The sequence below is a fragment of the Mobula birostris genome, chromosome 3, assembly GCF_030028105.1.
Source record: "Mobula birostris isolate sMobBir1 chromosome 3, sMobBir1.hap1, whole genome shotgun sequence".
NCBI lineage: Eukaryota > Metazoa > Chordata > Chondrichthyes > Myliobatiformes > Myliobatidae > Mobula > Mobula birostris.
This window is the reverse complement of record NC_092372.1, coordinates 220437444-220462424: the sequence shown is the minus strand read 5'-3', so window position 1 is coordinate 220462424 and position 24981 is coordinate 220437444. Positions and strand designations below refer to the sequence as shown.

At 43.8% G+C, this 24981-nt stretch overlaps 2 protein-coding genes across 5 annotated transcripts in view; one reads left to right on the top strand and one right to left on the bottom strand.

Annotated features, from left to right (window-relative positions):
- Positions 1-16036, top strand: part of vipr1b (vasoactive intestinal peptide receptor 1b) — a 75234-nt gene extending 59198 nt beyond the window's left edge. Inside the window, exons 12-14 of one of the 2 annotated variants that reach the window (XM_072254181.1) lie at positions 954-995; positions 13215-13261; positions 14063-16036. In XM_072254181.1, coding sequence (XP_072110282.1) covers positions 954-995; positions 13215-13261; positions 14063-14150 — 177 coding nt within the window. In that variant the 3' untranslated portion in view covers positions 14151-16036. Of the gene's footprint in view, positions 1-953; positions 996-13214 lie in introns of both variants that reach the window. The other variant, XM_072254180.1, reaches the window with a different exon arrangement.
- Positions 11559-24981, bottom strand: part of sec22c (SEC22 homolog C, vesicle trafficking protein) — a 106780-nt gene continuing 93357 nt past the window's right edge. For 2 of the 3 annotated variants that reach the window (XM_072254185.1, XM_072254187.1), the window contains exon 8: positions 14195-14281. Coding sequence is in view for 1 of the 3 variants with exons in the window: in XM_072254184.1 (XP_072110285.1) it covers positions 14102-14281 (180 nt within the window). In the remaining 2 variants the exon portion in view is untranslated. Of the gene's footprint in view, positions 14282-24981 lie in introns of all 3 variants that reach the window. The other variant, XM_072254184.1, reaches the window with a different exon arrangement.

Below are 24981 nucleotides of genomic sequence, written 5' to 3'. Positions count from 1 at the left end.
TACCGTAATTTGATGAAGAACAGACCATGGCACAGTAAAAAAGAAAGTCTCAAGGTCTCTCAAAAGTCCCATCATCTCACACAGATGGTAGAAGGAAGAAAAACTCTCTCCCTGCCATGAACCTCCAGCGCTGCAAACTTGCCGATACAGCACCCTGGAAGCACCCGACCACAGCCGACTCTTGAGTCCGTCCGAAAACTTCGAGCCACCGACCAGCCCTCCGACACCGAGCACCACGTCTGCCGACGCTTCGACCCCGGCCCCAGCAACAGGCAATAGGCAAAGTCGAGAATTCGGGGCCTTCCCCTCTGGAGATTCTCGATCACACGGTAGCAGCAGCAGCGAAGCGGGCATTTCAGAAGTTTTACCAGATGTTCCTCTGTGCTTCTCACGGCTGTCTCCATCAAATCAGGATTGTGCATGGCCCCTATTTAACCCTCCTTCTTCCTTTTCTCCCATGGTCCACTCTCCTCTTCTATCAGATTCATTTTTCTTCAGACCTTTAGCTCTTCCACCTATCACCTCCAGGCTTCTTACTTCATCCCCCCCCCCCACCCACCCACGTGGCTTCACCTTCTAGCCTGTCCTCCTTCACCTCATTCTTCCCCCACCTTCTTATTCTGGCATCTTCACCCTTCCTCTCCAGTCTTGATGAAGGGTCTTGGCGTGAAACATCTCAACTGTTTACTCAGCTCCATAGATGCTGCCTGGCCTGCTGAGTTTCTCCAGCATTGTGCGTGTGTGTGTGTGTGTGTGTTCGTTCGTTCATTACGTTACTCTGGAATTCCGGCATCTGCAGAATCTCTTGCATTCTTGAATCTTGTTGACCTGGAATTTGAACTATGGATGTGGAGACATTCTGCTTGTTCGTTACTGGGTTCGTGTGATTAATTCTTTGCACAGCAGTGCTTATTTTGTTCAGTGACAGATTACTCTCATTTTGTTCTCCATAGGGTTTTATTGTGGCTGTCCTGTACTGTTTCCTGAATGGTGAGGTAAGATGAGACCGTCCTACATATGCCAAATGTGCACACAAACTACAGCTTGTTTCCTCTGTGTCGAACTTCTGACATCTATTAAGAGACTGGCACATGAATGAAACAAAAATGGAAAACTATGTAGGAGGGAATGAAGGCAGGCTGGAGATACGTCTCTACCAAAGGAGGTGTGAGGTGCTCCTTCCCTCCACTAGCCTGCAGGTCACCCTTGGGCAGGGTGTAGCACCTGCTTATCCCCACCCTTCCCAGTCAGGGCCATGTGAAGCCACGGGAGCAGGTGGTGGATGGTTGTATGAGCAGCTGGTGCACATCACAAGTCCTGTTTACGTGACCACTGACGCCAGGCAGACAATCTCTGAAGAGTATTGATAATGGCTGAGGGAAATGACCCATCTTGTAAAGACACTGCCCAGAAGAAGGCAATGGCAAACCACTTCTGTAGAAAAATTTGCCAAGAACAGTCATGGTGATGAGTAAGACCGTGATCACCCACGTCATACGACATGGCATGTAATGATGATGTCATATGGCATGGCACATATGATGATGTCATACGACTCGGCTCGTGATGCTGACGATGATGAAGCAGGAGGAAAGGCTGAGACTGATATTGGAGTAGACCGAAAAGGCCTCTACAACATCGTGGGCCAAAAGGCCTGTGCTATGTTCTGTCCCTGAGGGGAACTCCTGAAGCCATGACTTTCCAGCAGTAAAGATGCTAGTGAGTGGAGAGACAGAAGATGAGAGAGTTTTTACACAGACAGAGGTGGGTGTGTGGAATGCACTTCTAGCGGTGGTGGAGAGGCAGATTCATTAGGGATATTTAAGAGACCACTAGATAGGCATATGGATGAAAGAAAAATGGAGGCTCTGTGGGAGGGAAAGGTTAGACTTCACTCAGCACGCATCAAAGTTGCTGGTGAACGCAGCAGGCCAGGCAGCATCTCTAGGAAGAGGTACAGTCGACGTTTCAGGCCGAGACCCTTCGTCAGGACTAACTGAAGGAAGAGCTAGTAAGAGATTTGAAAGTGGGGGGGGGGGAGGGGGAGATCCAAAATGATAGGAGAAGACAGGAGGGGGAGGGATGGAGCCAAGAGCTGGACAGGTGTTTGGCAAAAGGGATATGAGAGGATCATGGAATATCCCCTTTGCCAATCACCTGTCCAGCTCTTGGCTCCATCCCTCCCTCTCCTGTCTTCTCCTATCATTTCGGATCTCCCCCTCCCCATCCCACTTTCAAATCTCTTACTAGCTCTTCCTTCAGTTAGTCCTGACGAAGAGTCTCGGCCTGAAACGTCGACTGTACCTCTTCCTAGAGATGCTGCCTGGCCTGCTGCGTTCACCAGCAACTTTGATGTGTGTTGCTTGAATTTCCAGCATCTGCGGAATTCCTGTTGTAAAGGTTAGATTGATCCTGAGTAGGTTAAAGGGTCAGCACAACATCATGGACTGAAGGGCCTGTACTGTGCCATGCTGTTCTATGTTCTATCTTGGTCTCCTTTTCAAGCCAGGAGGGGCCACAAAAAGTCCCTGGCAAGTAGCATTCGGATTTTCTTGGCAAGAAATTCCCAAGGTGTTCTATATATACATCAAGAGCAAAAGGATAACTAGAGAGAGGGTGGGGCCACTGAGGGATAAAATGGGGAGCATTTGCTTGGATGCAGAGGTATAGGTGAGATCTTTAATGAGTACTTTGCTTCAGTATTTACCAAGGAGAAGAATATGGAGGATAGGGAGGTCAGTGTGGAACATATTAATATGCTAAAGCATTTCAAGGTAAAAGAGGAGATAGTGTTGGGTCTCTTAAAGAGCATTAAGGTGGATAAGTCCCCAGACATTGATGGGATAAAACCCAGGTTATTGAGAGAGGCAAGGAAAGAGAATGCTTATTACTTATTTATTATTATTTTATCAGTATTATTTATTTACTTATTGTTATAATTTTTTTGGTATGTGGACAGTTAGTCATCTTTTGCACATTAGTTGCTTGTCAGTCATTATGTAATTTCTCATTGGTTCTGTTGTATTTCTTTGTTCTACTGTAAATGCCTGTCAGAAAAGGGATCTCAGGGTAGAATATGGTGACATACACATACTTTTAATTACTTTGACCTTTTTGCAGTGGTCTGACTAAAATGTCGGCAGTATGTGATTCAGCAAACTTTTGAAGGGAATTAGATAAATGTCCGAAGGAGAAAAATTGGAAGTGTTATGGGAATTTGGCGAGCGAATGGGATTAATCAGATCACACTCTTCAAGAGCTGGGGGAGGCAGAACTCGCCAAATGGGCAACACACACAAAATGCTGGAGGAACTCAACAGAGCCGGCAGCATCCATGGAAATGAATAAAAATAGTAAGCGTTTTGGGCCGAGATCCTTTTATCAGGACAATTTTATAACACAGGAGGCTCAACAAATGGTCTCCTGTGTTGTAAGGTTGATTCAAGGTCAACTTTATTGTCATCTGCACAAACACATGTATGCGCAGATTTAAGGAAACCCTTGCAGCAACATCACAGACACATAGCATCAGAGATGGAACATTCAGAAGAAAAATAGAATTTGTACAAGATAAAACATAAGGATAAAGCCATAGTTCATGGGTCACAGGGTTGCTACGCTGAGTAAGGATTAGGGTCATGCCAGTGGTTCAAGAACCCAACCATCCAGGCCATGCTCTCTTCTCATTACTACCATCAGACAGAGGGTACAGGAGTCTCAGGTCCCACACCACCGGCTTCAGCAACAGTTATTACTCCTCAACTATCAGACTCCTGAACCGGAGGGATAACTTTATTCACTGAACTGATTCCACAACTTACAGACTCATTTTCAAGGACTCCACAACTCATGTTCTCAAATTCGTTTACTGCTTATTTATTTATTGTAATTAAATTATATCTGACAGTTCGTCTGCTTTGACACATTTGCTGTTTGACTGTCTTTGTGTGTGGTTTCCTCTTTGCACTATTTGTCATAGCTTGCACATTTCCCAGTCTTTATTTACATGTAGTTTTTCACAAATCCCATTGTATTTCTTTATTTTCCTGTAAATGCGTACAAGAAAATGAACTCCGGGTAGCGTATGGTGACGTATATGGACTTTGATAATGAATTTACTTTAAACTTGAACTGGCTGAGTGGAAGTATTCCTGAGCATGGTGCTGTAGGACGTCAGGTTTCTGTACCTCCTGCCCGGTGATAGGTGTCAGCAGGTGGCATGGCCCTGATGGAGAAGGTCTTTGATAAGCGTCGCCTTCTTGAGGCAGCACCTCGTGTAGATACTACTGATGATGGGGAGGGAAGTGCCAGGATTATACGCTGGAGCTCAGTCATGTCTGCTCTCTGCAGTCACTGACCCTCCCCTCTAAGTCCACCTCAGCTGTCGCTCAACAGCTGGTCTGGACAACCCTGGGTTGTTCGTCTTCGGGTTAAAACTCCCTTGTGCAAATGCCCGTTCCCAGTCTGAAACCCTCACTTCCCTGTGTACAATGTTTGTAGTCAACATTTAAAAGTGGAACTTCCCTCTGTCAACAGTGACTCAGCCTGCCAAGAACGACAGTCACTGGATAAAGCAACAGCCACACTAACCCCAGACACTTCGATAGAGCCGCTAATACATTCCTACTGAAGCAACACACACAAAGTGCTGGAGGAGCTCAGCAGGTCGGACAGCATCTATGGAAATGAATAAACAGTTGACGTTTCAGGCCAAGACCCTTCGTCAGGACTGAAAAAGAAGGGAGAAGATGCCAGAATAAAAGATGGGGGGGAGGGGAAGGAGGCTAGCTGGAAGGCGATGGGTGAAGCCAGATGAGTGGAAAAGGTCACGGGCTGGAGAAGAAGGAATCTTGTAGGAGACTAGACCAGAGAAGAAAGGGAAGGAGGAGAGGAGCCAGGGGAGGTGATAGGCAGGTGAGAAGAGGTAAAAGACAAGGGTGGGGAATAGAAGAAGAGGGGTGGGGAGGGATTTTTTTTTACTGGAAGGACTGTATACGAAAATGTCGATAACCCTGCACCCTTGGCACATTGGGACCAGGCTGACAGATTTTCCAATCTACGGGATGTTTTTCTATTATTATCCCAACACACTTAATCCATTTTCTTTTAGATATTACACAGATCATGAACACCCAACTATGTACAGTTTTATTATCACTGATTTATATGGCGTGAAATTTGTTGTTTTGCAGAGGCAGTACTGTGCGATGGCACAAAATTACGATAAATTCCAAACCTAATATGTAGTCCAAAGCTGTGGTAGTGTTTATAGATCATTCAGAAAGCTGATGGTGGAGGGGGAGGAACTATCTGTGAATTGTTGAGAGTGCGTCTTCAGGCTCCAAATCTCCCCCCACCCCCCACTGGTAGTAATGAGAAGAGGTGAGGGTCCTCAGTCCCTCTGAGGCTCTGCCTCTCGAAGAAGTATTTAAAGGTGAGGAGTCTAGTGGCAGTGATGGAGCTGGCTGCAGCCTCTTTCTTCCCATGAGTTGGAGCCTTCACACTGGACGGTGATGTAACCAGGCAGAATGCTGCCCACTGTACATCTGTGGAAATTTGGTAGAGTCTTTGGTGGCATACTAACAAAGTAGACCCAAGTCCAGTTGGGATACACAGGACTGTGCATAAGTCTTACACGCACATGCACGTATACACACACACACACACTCTCTCCACTCCACGTTGACAAATACAGTAGGGTGCCTAAGACTTCTGCACAGTACTGTATTTGTCAACGTGGAGGACAAGTTGGTAAATCTGGCAGGAGCAAAGGATTTTGGGAATGGTGGGAGCGGAGCACCACGGGAGGGGCGTGGGACAGGTGGCAGAGAAGGAGTGCCAGGGGTGGGAGGAATGGCGCGGGTGCAGACACACCCAGCCCGGAGACACCAGGAGAGGTCATTTGATTCCAAACAATTGCTTTATTATCATCACAGAAAGTCTCTCTGGTGCTTCCCGCTCCCTCCCCTCTCCCTGACCTCTTCTCACTCTCAGTCCACAATAGAGACCCATATCAAAATCAGGTTTACCATCACTCACATATGCCATGAAATTTGTTTATTTTTGTAGCAGCGGTATGGTGCAATACATAAAATTAATACAGGACTGTGCAAAAAGCTCTACATATGTGCACAGTACTGTATGAGCAAGTGTTTTGAGACCAGTAGGATGGATGGGGATGGTCGTGAAGAAGGGTCTCGGTCCAGAGGGTGGCCTATTTATTACTCTCCATTGATGGTGCCTGACCTGCCAGTTCCTCCGCCATTTTGAGTATATCTGGAGAAGTGGTCTGCTGGCTACTGCAGGCTGCAAGCATCTTTTACTGGAGGAGAACAGGGATTTCTGCCACGCCTTCTTCCCTCAACAACTGTGTGGGGAGAGGATCACAGGAGCAGTGACGAGGGGGGAGCTCTCCCCGTGCCTGCTTGCTCCCCCCTCGTCACTGCTCCTGTGATCCTCTCCCCACACAGTGTTGTTTCACTTCCAACTTGTGAACATCCAGAAACACGGGTTCAAATACCAGCACAGCAGTTGTGGAACTTAAGTTGTTAATAGTCTGGATTTATTTTAAATAAGATTAACAATTAGTCAGACTGAGTAATGATGATAACTACCACACTGAGGACATGGTAAAGTGACAAGCAAGTAAGAAAAGATTGGCCCAAGGACAAATAAAAGATCAGTCAAAGGAGCTGTAAATTAATCATCCAAAATTAACAAAACACAAAGCAGAAAATGTGATTACTTGCAGGTTAAAGTAACTACACTCAGTAGAAACTTTATTAGGTAAACCTGTACACCTGCTTCTTAGTGCAAATATCTAATCAACCAATCATATAGCAGCAATTCAATGCTTAAACGCATGCAGACATAGTCAAGAGGTTCAGTTGGTCAGATCAAACATCAGAATGAGGAAGATATGTGCTCTAACTGACTTTGACTGTGGAATGATTGCTGGTGCCAGACAGTGTGGTTTAACTATCTCAGAAACCGCTCATCTCCTGGGATTTACATGCACAACAGTCTCTAGAATTTACAGAGAGTAGCACAAGAAATAACAACACTTCCAGTGAGCAGCAGTTCTGTGGGCAAAAACGCCTTGTTAATGAGAGAGATCAGAGGAGAATGTTCAGATGGGTTCAAGCTGACAGGAAGGTGACAGTAACTCAAATAACCATGCTTTACAACAGCGGTGTGCAGAAAAACATCTCTGAATGCACAACACATTGAACGTTGAAGTGAATAGGCTACAACAGCAAAGCCCACAAAAATACACTCAGTGGCCACTTTATTAGATATAGGAAGTACAGGAATACAGAATATAATGTATTTAGTAGTTAAGTCAGTAGTGCAAAAATAGAAATAAAAAAATAGTGAGGTAGTGTTCATGGGTTCAATGTCCATTCAGAAAGTGGATGCTAGAGGGGAAGAAGCTGTTCTTGAATCGCTGAGTATGTGCCTTCAGACTTCTGTACCTCCTCCTGATGGTAACCGTGAGAAGAGGGCACATCCTGGGTGGTGGGGGACCTTAAATATCCTCTCCACATCCACTCTATCAAGGCCTTTCACCATTCGATAGGTTTCAATGAGGTCACCCTTCATTCTTCAGAATTAGAGTGAATACAGGCCCAAAGCCATCAAACGCTCTTCATATGACAAGCCATTCAACCCTGGAATCATTTTTGTGAATCTCCTTTGAACCCTCTCCAGTTTCAGCACATCCTTTCTAAAATAAAGGGCCCAAAACTGCTCACAATATTCCAAGTGAGGCCTCACCAGTGCTTTATAAAGTTTCAACATTACATCCTTGCTGTTATATTCTAGTCCTCTTGAAATGAATGTTAACATTGCATTTGCCTTCCCCACCACAGACTCAGCCTGCAAAATAACCTTTCTGGAATCCTGCACAAGGACTCCCAAGTCCCTTTGTACCTCAGTTTTTTTGTATTTTCTCTCCATTTAGAAAATAGTCAACCCTCTCATTTCTTCTACCAAAGTGCATGACCATACACTTTCTGACACTGTATTCCATCTGCCCCTTCTTTGCCCATTCTCCTAATCTAAGTCCTTCTGTCGCCTCTCTACTTCCTCAAAACTACCCGCCCCTCCATCTGTCTTCATATCCTCAGCAAACTTTGCAACAAAGCCATTGATTCCATCATCCAGCTCATTGACATACAGTGTAATGTGAAGAGAATCGGCCCCAACACACACCCCTGTGGAACACTACTAGTCACCGGCAGCAAGCCAGAAAAGGCTCTCTTTTTTCCCACCCCTAGCCTCCTGCCAGTTAGCATCTGCTTTATACATGTTAGAATCTTTCCTGTAAAACCATGGGCTCATAGCTTGTTAAACAGCCTCATGTGTGGCACCTTGTCAAAGCCCTTCTGAAAGTCCAAGTACACAACATCAATTGAATCTCCTTTGTCTATCCTGCTTGTTATTTATTCAAAGAATTCCTACAGGTTTGACAGGCAAGATTTTCCCTTGAGGAAACCATGACGACTATGGTCTATTTTATCATGTGCCTTCAAGTACCCTGAAACCACATCCTTAATAATCAACTCCAACATCTTCCCAACCACTGCGGTCAGACTAACCAGACTATATTTCCTTTCTTCTGCCTCTCTCCCTTCTTGAAGCGTGAAGTGACATTTGCAATTTTCCAGTCTTCCAGAAAGATCATTGCTAATGCCTCCATGATCTCTTCAGTCACCTCCTTTAAAATATTGGGTTGTACACCATCTGGTCCAGGTGACTTATCTAGTTACAGTGCCTCTCTGTTTACAGTAACTTCACACACTTCATGCTCCCTGACACCTAGAACTTCCATCATTCTGCTAGTGTCTTCCACAGTGAAGACTGATACAAAATACTTACTCAGTTCGTCCACCATTTCCTTGTTCCCTATTACTACCTCTCCAGCTTTGTTTTCCAGTGGTCTGATATCCACTCTCACCTCTCTTTTACACTTCATGTATCTGAAGAATCTTTTGACATCCTCTTTAATATTTTTGGCTAGTTTATTTTCATATTCCACCTTTACCATCTTAATGACTTTTTTAGTTGCCTTCTGTTGGTTTTCTAAAAGCTTCCCAATCCTTTAACTTCCCATTAATCTTTGCTCTATTATATGCCCTCTCTTTAGCTTTTACGTTGGCTTTGACTTCTCTTGCTAACCATGGTTGTGTCATTTTTCCTTTAGAATACTTCTTCCTCTTTGTGATGTATATATCCTGTGCCTTCTGAATTGCTTCCAGAAATTCCAGCCATTGCTCCTCTGCCATCATTACTGTCAGTGTTCTTTTCCAATCAATTCTGGACATCTCCTCTCTCGTGCCTCTGTAATTCCCTCTACTCCACTGTAATACTGATACATCGGACCTTAGATTTTCCTTCTCAGATTTCAAGGTGAATTCGATCATATTATGAACTCTTATCCCTAAGGGTTCTTTTACATCAAACTCCATAATCAATCCTGGTTTATTGCACAGCAACCATTTCAGAGTAGCTGATCGTCGAGTGGGTTCAACGATGAGCTGCTCTAAAAAGTCATCTCTTAGGCACTCCAGAAATTCGCCCTCCTGGAATCCAGCACCAGCCTGATCTTCCCAATCTACCTGCATATTGAAGTCCCCCGTGACTATTGTAACATTGCCCGTTTGGCATGCTTTTTCCATCTCCCGTTGTAATTTGTAGGCCACATCCTTACTGTTTGGGGGTCTGTTTACAACTCCTGTCAGTGTTTCTTACCCTTGCAGTTCCTCAGCTCAATCCACAATGTTTCAACCCCTTCCAACCCCATGTCACCTCTTTCTAATAATTTGATTTCAATTTTTTACCAACAAAGCAATGCCTCCCCCTCTGCCTTCCTGCCTTTCCTTTTGATTCAATGTGTATCCTTGGGCATTAAGCCCCCAGTTATAATCTTTCAGCCATGATTCAGTGATGCCTACAACATCATACCTGCCGATCTGTGACTGTGCTACTTGTTCATCTACCTTATTCCGTATACTGTACGTGTTCAAATACAACACCTTCAGTCCTGTATTCACCCTTTTTGATTTTGTCGCACCATGCTCAACCTTTCCCCTAACTAGCTGTTCTGGCATTCTGGTTCCCATCCCCCTGCAATTCTAGTTTAAACCCCACCATGCAGCATTAACAAACCACTAGGATATTAGTCCCCCTCCAGTTCAGGTACAAACCGTTCCTTCTGTGCAGGTTCCACCTTCCCTGGAAGAGAGCCCAATGATCCACAAATCTTATTCCCTCCCTCCTACACCAACTCCTTAGCCATATATTAACTGTATAATCTTCCTAGTTCTGGCTTCACTAGCACATGGCACGGGTAGCCATCCTGAGAGCACAACCCTGGAGGTCCTACCCTTTAACTTAGCACCTGACTCCCTGAACTCCCTATGCAGAACCTCATCACTCGTCCTACCCATGTCATTGGCACCTTCGAGGACCACAACTTCTAGCTGTTTACCCTTCCGCTAAGCTGAGTTCTTCCATCTGAGGTATCCCAGACCCTGGCACCCAGGATACAACATACCATCCAGGAATCTCATTCTCACCCACAGAACCTCCTGTCCGTTCCCCTAACAAATCCCATATCACCACAATGTGCCACTTCTACTTTCTGTGAAGGCTGAGCAAAGCCCATCTCCCACCCCTCATCCTCACCACATTCTACAGAGGATGTATCGAGAGCATCCTGAGCAGCTGCATCACTGCCTGGTTCGGAAATTGCACCATCTCGGATCGCAAGGCTCTGCAGCGGATAGTGAGGTCAGCTGAGAAGATCATTGGGGTCTCTCTTCCCACCATTAGAGACACTTACACGACACACATCCGTAAAGCCAACAGCATTATGAAGGATTCCACACACCCGTCATACAAACTCTTCTCCCTCCTGCCATCTGGCAAAAGGCACCGAAGCATTCGGGCTCTCACAACCAGACTATGTAACAGTTTCTTCCCCAAAGTCATCAGACTCCTCAATACCCAGAGCCTGGACTGACACCAACCTACTGCCCTCTACTGTGCCTATTGTCTTGTTTATTATTTATTGTAATGCCTGCACTGTTTTGTGCACTTTATGCAGTCCTGGGTAGTTTTGTATTCTAGTGTAGTATTGTGTTGTTTTTTACGTAGTTCAGTAGTTTTTGTATTGTTCATGTAGCACCATGGTCCTGAAAAACGCTGTCTCGTTTTTACTGTGTACTGTAGCAGCAGTTATGGTCGAAATGACAATAAAAAGTGACTTGACTTGACTTGACTTTCCCCTTCCTGACTGTCACCCAGTCTGTCCTGCACCTTGGGTGTAACTACCTCTCTGTATGTCCTAATTTGTTATTTATTTGTTTAGTTTTTATTTGTTTCTTTTGTATTTGCACAGTTTGCCTTTTCCACGTTCGTTGTTTATCAGTCTGTGTGTGCAGTTTTTCATTAATTCCGTTGTATTTCTTTGTTCTCCTGTGAATGCCTGCAAGAAGATGAATCTCAGCGTTGTAAATGATGACACAGACATAGTTAGATAATAAATTTACTTTGAGCTTTGTGGAATAAGCAGGCAACGTTCGGGACAAGACCCTTCACCGGGACCTTCCGGTATCTGCAGAATCCTTCATGTCTGAGTGAAGAGATTTCCAATGTGTTTGTTGCTGCTGCATAAAGGTTATTTTCCTGACATTTTGACTGGATAGAGGCTCTTTGAAGTGACGGAGGATGAGAGGCAATTTGATGGAGATGTATAAGGTTCTGACGGTACATTATTATTATGGTTCATTCACTATGTGCTTTGTTGAGGGACATGGGTGGTCATGGTCTTTCCAAGACCATGATTATTCTTGGCAAATTTTTCTACAGAAATGGTTTGCCATTGCCTTCTTCTGGGCAGTGTCTTTACAAGATGGGTGACCCCAGCCATTATCAATACTCTTCAGAGGTTGTCTGCCTGGCGTCAGTGGTCACATAACCAGGACTTGTGATCTGCACCAGTTGCTCATACAACCATCCACCACCTGCTCCCGTGGCTTCACGTGACCCTGATCAGGGGGCTCAGCAGGTGCTACACCCTGCCCAAGGGTGACTTGCAGGCTAGCAGAGGGAACTTAAACTTGAGAGGGATAGAGAGAGTGGACAGCCTGCACCTTTTTCTCAGAATACCAGGAGCCAACACCACAGGACGTCTGTTTAAATGGGGTGGAGTACATTATAAGGACAAAGTCAGCAGTAGTTTTTAAACACAGAGAGTGGTGGGTGGGTGGAATACCCTACCAGGTTAGTGGATGAGGCTGATACATTAGTGACATTTAGATAGACACATGGATGAAAATGTGGAGGGTTGGGGGCTGTGTAGCAGGGAAAGGGTGAGACTGATCATGGAATAGGTTTATATACATCTGTACAACATGTTGGGCTGATGGGTCAATAATGTCCTATGTTCTAATATAATCAGCTGAATAGCTTTCTGATGTTCCTTGTGGAAGATCTATTGAAAAGATGGTCAGGATGTCAAACACCACTTTTTTGGTCAAGAAAGCACAGCACTGTCTGCACTTTTAAGGAGATTGAGACAAGTGATGGCCCCCCCACCCCTAAAAATTCACAAATTTTTTACAGGAGCACCATCAAGGGAGTCCTGACCAGCTGTCTTGTACGGGAATTGCAAGGCGTCTGACCGCAAGTCCCTACAAAGGATTGAGAGACGTGCTGAGATGATCATCAGGGTCTCTCTTCCACCCACCTGAGATACTTATCAGGAGCTCTGTATACGCAGAGCTCTTAGCATTGTCAATGATCCCTCCCGGCCATCCAACCATCTCTTTGATCCCCTACCATCAGGCAAGAGGTGCCATAGCATAAGGACAAGGACTGTTAGGATGGGAAACAGCTTCATCCCCCAGGCCAACAGACTACTGAACTCCCTGCCACCACCCAGGTCTCATCGCTTATGAAGTGCCAGTAGTGTTATACTGCTTACTTTTGTAATTTGTGTCGTAAATGCACCTTATTATTTGTTAATTTACTAGTGGTAATATTACTTAATGTGTAATGTGTGTGAGTTACGTGTACTGTGTTGTGCACTTTGGTCCGAAGGAACGTGGTTTGGGGCACAGTTTGTGTATGATTGATTGGCAATAACCTTGGGGAGGGGCTACAGTCAGAATTGTTCACTGTCGCCTTGTTTTACTGTACGTGTACAGGTTCAGTCCGAGTTGAAGAGGAGATGGAGACGATGGCACATTGATAGGTGTGTGAGTGGAGAAGTGACGTACCACCAGCCTTCCACAGTCAGCAGTGGGGCCTGTTGTACCTCCCAGACCTCCACGTTAACCAATTCCAGCCCCAAGACCCGAGGGTCCATCGTTCAAGCTAAGTTTTCCATTTCCTAGACTGAGGCACCTTGAGACCTCATCCAGTCCTCAAATGCCACATGTCCTGAGAAGGAGCAAAACAATAGACAAACCATATGCCACTAAATTGCTTTGAACCCAGTTTTCTGGGCAAGATACAGACAATGGGGATCGATCAAAACTGCCATGGTAACCTTCAAAGGGGTCAAGACTGGGCAAGATCGCGGCCATCTACCACATGGTTAAACTATTAATGGCTGGACTTTACTCGATCATTAAAGCCAATTGCAAAGTCATGGGCTTGATATGTAACGTTCTTCATGCCAATCTTTCTGTTTTTCTGGATATTGGTAACTGTCCCACTCAAACATAAGATCTGATGTTGGGCTAAGATTTTTTTTTAAAATTCAGACACTGGAAATCAGAACAATGAACAAAAAATGCCAGAATAACTCACTGGTCGAGCAGCATCTGTGGAGAGAGAAAAATAGAGCTGCAAGTTCTTCAGTGAGAAGTTCTGTTTCTATTTCCACAGATGCTGCCTGACCTACCAAGTGATTCCAGTATTTTCTGTTCTTATTTTTGACCTGATAAAGGGGCTGGGAGGACAAATGGATCGGCCAGGATGAAACGATGGGCTGAACGGCCCAACTCTTCTCCTCTATCTTGTGGTCTAATTTATTCTTGTTTCTTCTTAGCACTGCCACTGCCTCGCAACCCCGGAGTTCCAGATTCAGTCACGACCTTGGCTGGTGTTGGTGTGGAGTCTGCATGCTCTCCCCGTGACTGTATTTGTGCGTTCCCACCTCCACCCTCACCACCCCGAGGTCCCCCACTATATTCCAAATGCAAGAGATTCTGCAGGTGCTGGAAGTCTTGAGCAAGATGCTGGAGGAACTCGGCAGGTCAGGCAGCATCTGTGGAGAGGAATAAACAGTCAATGTTTCGGGCCGAGACCCTTCATCATGTCTGGAAAAGAAGGGGAAAGAAGCCAGAGTGAGAAGGTGGGGAGAGGGGGAAGGAGGACAAGCTGGCAGGTGATAGGTGAGACCAGGTGAGAGAGAAGGTTGGTGGTTAGGGGAAGGGGGGCAATGAAGCAAGAAGCTGGGAGATAATAGGTGGAAAAGTGCTGAGGAAGAAGGAATCTGATAGGAGAGGAGAGTGGACCGTGGGTTAACATATGAGGAACGTTTGTCCGCTCTTGGACTGTATTCCTGGGAGTTTAGAAGAATGAGGGGAGGACCTCATAGAAACATTTCGGATGTTGAAAGGCAGGGACAGAGTGGAAGTGGCAAAGTTGGGCCTGTTTCTGTGACTCTATGACTTTAGTAGCAGTAGCAACAAAGTCAGCAGCATTGAGGGTGGAGGGTGGTGATGAGAGGTTCGACATTTGGGGGAATAGACAGGAGGTCCTGACAGGATAGGACGGTGCCAGAGTCGAGGATATTTCCAAGTAGTTCTCAAGGGGGAGGGCGAGCACTCAGAGGTCATTGTGCACATCGGCACCGTACGACATAGGTAAAGGTACGAGGTCTTGTGGAGTGAAGATCTCTCTGGACCAAGGGAGGATGAGAGGTGACTTGGTAGTGATGTGCAAGATGGTTAGAGGCGTAGGTTGAGTGGACAATCAGAGACTTTTCCCAGGGCGGAAATGGCTAACACAAGAGGGCATAACTTTAAAGTGTAAAGGAGAACACAATGATTGTTACTTTGGATCTGATGAAGCATTAAAAAGACTTAAGAAGCATAAAGAACACAATAAAAAATACAATAAATATAATAAAAGCAGTCTGATAAAACACAATGAAGAGATACAAGTAACATACAGCGACACTGGGTTTTGTGGGTGTAGTGGTGGTGGGGTGGCTTAGTGGTTGGAGATGTTGATCAGCCTCACTGCTTGGGGAAAGTGACTGTTTTTGAGTCTGGTGGTCCTGGTGTGGATGCTACGTAGCCTCCTCCCTGATGCGAGTGGGACAGACAGTCTGTGAGCATGGTGGGTGGGGGATCCTTCATGATACTGCTGGAGCTAACATCTTTTACATGAGATTTGAGCTGTCTAGCCTCTTGCCTTGACAAGCCTGACAGACTAAATGCTGGTATTGACGACACCATTTGTTAATTCTCTGCCTGCAGCTATCAATCTTTGTGAAACTATTTTCTATAGTGTGTCTATAGATCAATGTAAAAGTTGTTACTGTGAATTGATCTCATTATCATAACCAAATACAGTTGTCAGGTTCAGTACTTTACCACAAATATATTTTTCACATGTTGCCATGGATACGAACTGTAAAGTTTAAGGCAGAACCATTTTTTATAAAGTGCACCCATTAATGTGGCAGATGTGAGTTAGTGTAGTGGATGCCGCCAGTGTGTATCCAGAACTGGGCACGGATTTGTACATTGGCGACAAGGTAGCGTATTCACTTTATAGCATTAGTGGTCGCTGTTCGGGGTTCGATTCCCAACACTGCCTGAACAAGTTTATCCATTCTGTTCATGAACTGCCTGGATTTCCTCCAGGTTCTCTGAAGATTTGGGTTCGTGTTAGTAATTTGTGGGCATACCATGTTGGCAGCACTTGGGGTCCGCCCCCAACACAATCCTTGCTGAGTGGATTTGACACAAAGGACACATTTCACTGAATGTTTCGATGTACCTGTGACAAATAAAGCCAATCAAATCTCTTTATGATACTGTTGCTATGAAACCCGATTTAGTTGAAAGCTGAACACTACAGATCAGTGCAACACAAAAACAAGCCCTTCGGTCCATCTATTCAATGCTGACATCCTGCACCCAACCATAGCCTTCCCCAACCCTCCCATCCATGTACCTGGGCGCATGGATGTTACTAGACGCTGTGAGTAAGTGGGCGTAGTGTTGTCCATTTAGTACAGAAAGGAGGGAGGCTGTCCCACAACATTCTTCAAATGGGGTTATATGGGTGGAGCTCAGAAACAAAGGGAGAAATCGTAAGATAATCGGGGCAGGAGAAGGCCACTCAGCCCCTCAGACCCGGCCTGCTATTCAACACGATCATAGCTGATCCACATTAATCCTTCAATCGTCCAACAACATAGACCAGGTTTTAGAGCACCACATACACAGATCAGGGTTCGATTCCCACCGACGTATATAAGGAATTTGTACATTCTCCCTGTGACTGTGTGGGTTTCCTCCGGGTGCTCTGGTTTCCTCCCACAGTCCAAACACGTACCGGTTGGTAGGGTAACTGGCCTTTGCAAGTTGTCCTGTGATGAGGCTAGGATTAAATCGGGGAATTGCTGGGTGGTGCGGATCAAAGGGCCAGAAGGACACGTTGGGCGCCGCATCTCAAAAACTCTCATGACCACATGGGTTTCCTCCAGGTGCTGTGGTTTCCTCCCACAGTCCAAAGACGTACAGGTTAGGGTTGGTGAGTTGTAGGCATGCTCTGTTGGTGCCAGAAGCATGGTGATACCTGTGGCCTGCCCCAGCACATTCTCGGCCTATGTTGAAGATTAACGCATTTCAATGTTTCAATACACACGTGACAAATAAAGCTCATCTTTTATCTTCATAACAATCGAACCACCTCCTCCTTAAATATTTCCAATGATCTAAAACTCATTAGAAGTGTTTGTAGTTGCGAATCACAGATTCATGAGCTTCCAATAAAAAATTTCTATGCACCTCAGTTTTAAATTATTGAGCCCCTTCTAAGACCATCAGATATTGGAGCAGAATTGGGCCATTTGGCCCATTGAGTCTGCTCCGCCATTTCATCATGGCTGATCCATTTTCCCTCTCAGCCCCGATCTCCTGCCTTCTCCCTGTATCCCTTCATGCCCTGACCAATCAAGAATCTGTCAACCTTTGCCTTAAATAGACATAAAAGAGCTTTGACCAGCGGCCAATCCAGACATTAGAAAATTTGAATGGAGGGGACTTCAATCGGGTCCTCTGCCCGAGGATAAAAGGCAGTAGCGGGTCAGTACAGTAAAAAAGAGGTTTGACCAGTGACTTCAGCATTTAGGATTGATTAGCAAGAGCAAATTAAAGGAAAGCAAGGGCAAGCACATCGGCCATCGTCTGTGTGGGCAGAATCAGAGTGGTGATTTTGAGGCTTTAGCTCTTCAAGGCTTCACTCAGAAAAGGGACACCTCACAAAGAGAGGCTTCAGTCAGAGAAAGCAAAGGAAAGAAAAGCTCAAGTTTTTTCCTTCTCTATATCTTCTTAGCTAGGTAGAGATGGCAGGCAGGATAGCACAATACTACACTTGCAGGATGTGGGAAGGCAGGGAGACGAGATGGCAGGCAGGATAGCACAATGCTACACTTGCAGGATGTGGGAAGGCAGGGAGACCACAACAACTACAAGAAGTGCATCTAGCTGCAGCCTCTAACAAACTGCGTTAAGGGGTTGGAGCTGGAACTGGACGAACTCGGGGGTTCCAGTGATGTCATCATCCAGAATGGCAGCTTAAATCAATAGCTCCTCTGGAAAAACGCATATATTGCCCCGTTAATCCATCAAATATAAGATCTTTCGAAAATATCTGAATTGATAAGAGAGGCAAGAATGGAGATTTTAAAAAGCATCACTGTGGAGCCTATGGACGAGAGAGGTGCAGTGCACGGCTCTCCTACCCGAACGCAGGCTAGCGAGGCTGACAACGGGCCTCGTTCAGGCAAAGCGGCAAATATGATAATAATTCTGGAAGAGATACGGGAAGTCCAAAAATATATAAAACAGCAACTCAATGATATCAGGTCAGAGCTTGCCAAGGTCAATCAAAAAATAGCGGTGGCAGAGACGTGAATTGAGAAGGTGGAAGATCGCGTGCAAAACGTGGAACAGATACTAAGTAAGACAATAAAAATATTAAGTCAACAAGCAAGTAAACTGATTGACCAGGAGGGAAGATCACAACGGAAAAAATCTGGATATACAATGTTCCCGAAGGAGCGGAGGGATTGTCTATGATGGAGTTTGTAGGAAAGTTGTTACGGGACATGCCGGAGATTCCCTCCACTATGGGGCTTGAAATTGAGAGGGCGCATCGTGCGCTCGTCCCGAGGCCTACTGGAGACAGAGAAGATAAGCCACGCTCAATAGTAATTAGATTCCTTCGATACAATACCAAGGTGGAGATTCTACGAAGGGCCTGCGCTAAGAAGAGGGTGTTTTTGAATGGGAAATTAATATACTTCAATCAAGATTACCCCCCGGCAGCCCTGCAGTCCTGCAGAAACGTAAAGAATACTCTGCAGTGAAGCGAATATTAAAGCAAGGAAAGATTAGATTCCAAAATCCGTACCCTGCTAAACTGCGGGTGTTTTATGAAGATGGTATGCAACTGTATCAGACAGTGGAAGAGGCGACTACAGACATGAGGAACAGAGGGTTGCCCATCAGCATGATCAAACCGAGGGAAAGCCTGGCTGAGCAGTTATCCCGATCTGCTTGGGAAATAGCAAGAGAACCAAGAAAGCAGGGAACGGGTGAGAGAATATCAGGAAGAGACTGTGAGTTTTCCGAAGACAGCCCTCACCCCCTCCAGAAGAGCCATAAGGCTTGGCTAACTTTAAAAGTATTGATAAGATAAACGGAAGCAAAAATAGACGGTGCTATACCTATTTCAAGAAATACTTATTATAATGTGGTTTTTTCTTACTCAATTTTTTAATTCATTCATTCACTCCTTTTTCCCCACCTAAATGAGATTATATATATGGGAGGAATACACAAGGAAATCTTTTCTGTGTAATGGACATAGACTTGTTCACTTACTTTTATGGGTACTGTAATGAGGGCCCCCAACTCACAGGGAGGATGGGCTATCCCCCACGGCTAGACGTTTCCTCTAGCTCACTCACAACATGCTGGAGGACCTCAGCAGGTTGGGCAGCATCTGCGGAAATGATGAGTCGACGTTTCGGGTCAGAACCCTTCGTCAGGACTGTAGAGGGAAGGGGCAGAGGCCCTATAAAGAAGGTGGGGGGAGGGTGGGAAGGAGAAGGCTGGTAGGTTCCAGGTGAAAAACCAGCAAGGGGAAAGATAAAGGGGTGGGGGAGGGGAAGCAGGGAGGTGATAGGCAGGAAAGGTGAAGAAGGAATTGGGGAAAACACAATGGGCATTTTATAGGGCCTCTGCCCCTTCCCTCTACAGTCCTGACAAAGGGTTCTAGCCCAAAACATCGACCGATCTTTTCCACAGATGCTGCCTGACCTGCTGAGTTCCTCCAGTGTGCTGTGAGTGTTGCTTTGACCCCAGCATCTGCAGAGTATTTTGTGTTTACAATCCTCCAGCTCAACCCAGGGTCATCTGCTGGAGCCCTCAGCCTTGGAATCACACCTTCGTTGCCTTTTTCTTTATTATTCGTGTTTCTCGGTTCTTATTTGTTCAGCGATTAGATTGATTAAGTTTTATTCTGCTAATTTCAATGATATATTGACAGATAAATACACATGGCTAAGGACAAAGTAAAATTCATTTCTTTTAATGTCAATGGGCTGTTAAATCCAATCAAACACAGTAAAATTCTATCCAAAATGAAAAAAGAACAAGCCCATGGAGTATATTTACAGGAAACTCACTTAAGTGATAATGAGCATGGAAAACTAAAGAGAATGGGCTTCACTAATTTGTTTTTCTCCTCATATAAATCAGGACATAGGAGAAGAGTTGCTATTCTCATCTCAAGCAAGCTATATTTTGAAAAAGTATTCGAAATGGGAGATAAGGAGGGCAGATATATTCTGGTAAGGGGGAATATAGATGGAAATCCAGTTACTCCATTGAATATATACGCACCCCCAGGAAGTGATATTAGTTTCTTTCAGAAAATTACTAATATTATGGTAACGGAAACAGAAGGTCTCCTGATATGTGGGGGAGACTTAAATTTACAATTACAACCAAAGTTAGACTCTACCAATAGAAAAATCTTACATGAGAGTTAATACACTTTTTGAGGACATTTGGTTTAATTGATATACGGGGGGACCTTTTACCCAACAGAAGGGATCACACTCATTTTGCCCCCCATTCTGTATATACAAGAATAGACTATTTCATAACATTTGGAAAAGACAACGACAAAATAAACACCTGTGGAATTGGGACAATAGATGTAAGTGACTATACATCTATATATTTATCTGTTGATTTTGACCTACAACCAAAGAATACTATTTGGAAACTAAATTTAAGTCCACTCAATGATCCCTACTTTAAAGAACGAATTAAAAAAGAAATTAGTTTTTACTTAGAATTCAATGATAATAGAGAGGTTTCACCTCCCATTCTATGGGATACTCTGAAGGCTGTCTTAAGAGGGAAAATTATAGCGATATCTTCATATAAGAAAAAAATAAGGAATAAAACATTAGAGGAATTACAAAATAGGCTGAAGGAACTAGAAAAAAAATATGAATTGAATTTGGCACAGGATACATAAGAGGAAATTTCAAAAATTAGGAATGAAATTAATAGTTTGGCTACGCAAGAAATCAGGAAAATTTAATGTTTCTGAAACAGAGACATTATGAAAGTGGATCTAAGTCTATGAAAATACTGGCGTGGAAACTGAAGGAAAAAATAGCAAAAAATACAATTCATAGAATTAGGGATCCAAGAACAAAAATGATAAAAAATATGCTAAGTGAAATTCAAGAAGCTTTTGAAGTGTTTTACAGAACTCTATATTCCAAAGTTCCAGGGGGAAGCATAACCCAAATTGACACTTTCCTGAATTCTCCAGAGTTACCCACTTTAAGCGAAGAACAAAATAGAACGATGACTGCTGACATAACTGAAGTTGAACTAAAAGCTGCAATTAGTAGGCTTAAATTAAGCAAGTCACCAGGCTCAGATGGGTATACAGCAGAGTGGTACAAAGAATTTAAAAATGAGTTAACTCCTGTCTTACTCCCCACACTGAACTGGGCTCTAAAAAAGGCACAAATGCCACCCAGCTGGAAGGAAGCGATAATCTCAGTTATACCGAAAGAAGGCAAGGATAAAATGGAATGTGGGTCATTTAGACCAATATCTGTTCTTAATGTAGATTATAGATTATTTACCTCCATCATGGCCAAACGATTAGAAGAGTTCCTACCCACACTGAAACATAATGATCAGACAGGTTTTATATAACAACGCCAAACACAAGACAATATACGAGGGACAATTCACATTATGGATCATATACAAAAAAATAAAATTGAAGCAATAGTGATAAGCGTGGATGCTGAAAAGGCATTTGATTTGGTTAATTGGAATTTTCTTTACAGAGTTTTACATAGATTTGGTTTCCATGAAACAATTATTAAAACTATACAGGCACTATATGATAATCCTACTGCCAGGATTAAAATCAATGGATATTTATCAAATAGTTTTACCCTAGAAAGGGGCATGAGACAGGGTTGTGCATGATCACCGCTACTCTTCGCATTATATCTGGAACCATTAGCTCAATACATCAGACAAAATGAAGATATCAGGGGAATTACTATTAAAGGGACAAAGCATAAATTGGCCTGTTTCACAGATGACATTTTGATCTATCTAGAGCAACCAACATACTCTTTACCTAAACTGATGCAATCCTTTGAACAATATGGTCAATTATCAGGATACAAGATCAACACAGATAAAACCCAATTACTTTCATATAACTATAGCCCACCAAGAGAAATTGGAAGTAGATATCCCTGGGCATGGCAAACAGAGTCTTTCAAATATTTGGGCATCATTATGCCAAAAGATTTGGCAAAATTATCAGAATGCAATTATCAGCCTATATATAAAAAAATTAAGGAAGATATAACAAGATGTAACCTAATTCCTTTTTTTAGTCTCAGTTCAAGGATTGAATCGATTAAAATGAATATATTGCCCAGACTATTATATCTCTTTCAGACCCTACCAATAGAGATTAATCAGAATCAATTCAATGAATGGAACAAAATGTTATCTAGATATATATGACAAGGTAAAAGGCCTAGAGTTAATCTCAAAACTTTGCAATTAGCCAAGGAAAAGGGGGGATGGGGCCTACCTTCTCTTAGAGGTTATTATTTTGCAGCACAGTTGAGAGCTGTGATATGTTGGTGCAACCCATCATATGACGCTCAATGGAAAAACATTGAAGAGGGGATACTACCCATCCCCATACAGGCAATTTTGGCTGATAACAACCTACAAAGGTACACAAATACTATTGATAATCCATGGGTGAAATGGACTCTTAAAATATGGAAAACTACTATAAAATATAAACTAGAGGGAGATATTGCAATTCTTAAATGGTGTACATATGACTCAGATTTTATGTTGAATAAACTGGATGCTAGATTTAAGGACTGGACAGCTAAAGGAATAACAGTTCTTTGCAATATAATGAAAGAAGGAACACTGTTCAGTTTTGAAATGTTTAAAGAGAAACATTTATTAGAAAAACAAGACTTTTATCAGTATCTACAGATGCGACAGTATGTTAATAGGAGAGTTCAAAATGTAACCAAGGCAGGTACATGTTTGATAGAGCTATTTAGAAAAGCATATAATTCAGATAACGGTAGTAGAATAATTTCAAGCGTGTATAAGGGTTTGTCAAATCTTAAAACACATTTGACTTCATACATTAAAACAAAATGGGAGAAGGAAGGAGGGATAATAATATCTGAGGAAGACTGGACAATAATATGGAGGTATCAATGGAAGTGTACCAGTTCACAGAAATGGAAGGAGTTTGGATGGAATAACTTGATAAGATATTTTATTACACCCTTTCTGAAATCCCATCATGATAGTAACCTCCCTGTTTGCTGGAGAAATTGTGGAAGTCAAAATGCAAACCATTATCATATTTTCTGGGATTGCCCCGTTATCAAAGACTATTGGAGTGGGATACACAATGCCCTACAAGATATTTTTAAATGTGAAGTACCCTTAGAAAGTAAGACCATATATTTTGGGTATGTACCTCAAGAATGGTTGAAGAGAGATAAATATTTAATGAATATACTGCTGGTGGCTGGTAAAAGACCCTTACCAGGAAATGGTTATCACAGGAGAGCCCAACTCTAAATGCATGAACAGAAATTGCAATGGACATTTACAAAATGGAGAAGATAACAGCATCTGTTAATCATAAGTTGGAACAATTTGATTCATACTGGGAAAAAATGGTTCAACTACTTAACACCTCATAGGCCTGATTTTATTCTCACAAATCAATGAATATGTTGTAAAAAAAATCACTCCCTACTTGTACATAGTTTTCTCCTTTTGCCTGTTCTTTCTTTCCTCTCTTTTCTATAGGTGTTTACCTCAGATAAATATTATGTGGAGATTTGTGGCAAATATGATTATATGATATATATGTACAATATCTGAAATATACCTTATGGAAATGTTTGTTTGATGATGAACTTCAATAAAAAATAAATTATGAAAAAAAAGGAACTGGATGAACTCCGGATCATTCAGGAGGCTGACGGTGTGGTAGATAAAACACAAAGAGAGGTAGTTACACCCAAGGTGCAGGACACAGGAAACTGGGTGAACGTCAGGAAGGGGAAAGGGGTTAAGGAGTCAGTGTGGAGTACCCCTCAACAACAGGTATATCACTTTGGATTCTGTCATGGGGGGGGTGACCTAACAGAGGAGAGTCGCAGTGGTCAGGTCTCTGGCATTGAGCCTGCCTCTGTGACTCAGAAGAGAATAGGGGAGAAGAGGCACGTTGTGGTGATAGGGGATTTGTAAGTTAGGGGAACGGTTCTGTGGGCGAGAACGAGATTCCCGGATGGTATGCTACACAGGTGCCAGCGTTCGGGATATCTCGGATCGCGTCCTCAGCATTCTGAAGTGGGAGGGTGAACAGCCTGAGTCGCGGTCCATGTAGGTACCAATGACATGGGTAGGACGAGTGATGAGGTTCTGCATGGGGAGTTCAGGGGGTTAGGTGTGAAATTAAAGGGTAGGACCTCCAGTGTTGTGATCTTAAGACTGCTACCTGTGCCATGTGCTAGTGAGGCTAGTACTAGGAAGATTATACAGTTTAATACATGGCTGGGAAATGGTGCAGGAGGGAGAGCATAAGATTTTTGGATCATGAGGCATTCTCCCAGGGAAGGTGGGACCTGTACGGATGGGATGGTTTGCACCTGAACTGGAGGGGGACTAATATCCCAGCGGGAAGGCTTGTTAATGCTGCACGGTAGGGTTTAAACTGGAGTTGCAGGGGGATGGGAACTAGAGTGCCAGAACAGTTAGTGGAGAGGTTGTGCAGGCAGATAAGACCATAAGACACAGGAGCAGAATTAGGCCATCTGGCCCATCGAGTCTGCTCCGTCATTCAATCATGGCTCATCCTTTTTCTGTCTCCTCCTCAACCCCTGTTCCCAGCCTTCACCCTGTAACTTTTGATGTCGTGTCCAATCAAGAACCGATCAATCTCTGCCTTAACTACACCAAATGACCTGGCCTCCTCAGATGCACGTGGCAACAAATTCCACAAATTCACCGCCCTTTGGCTATAGAAGTTTCTCCGCATCTCTGTTTTGAAAGGGCACCCCTCTATCCTGAGGCTGTGCCCTCTTGCCCTAGACTCTCCCACCAT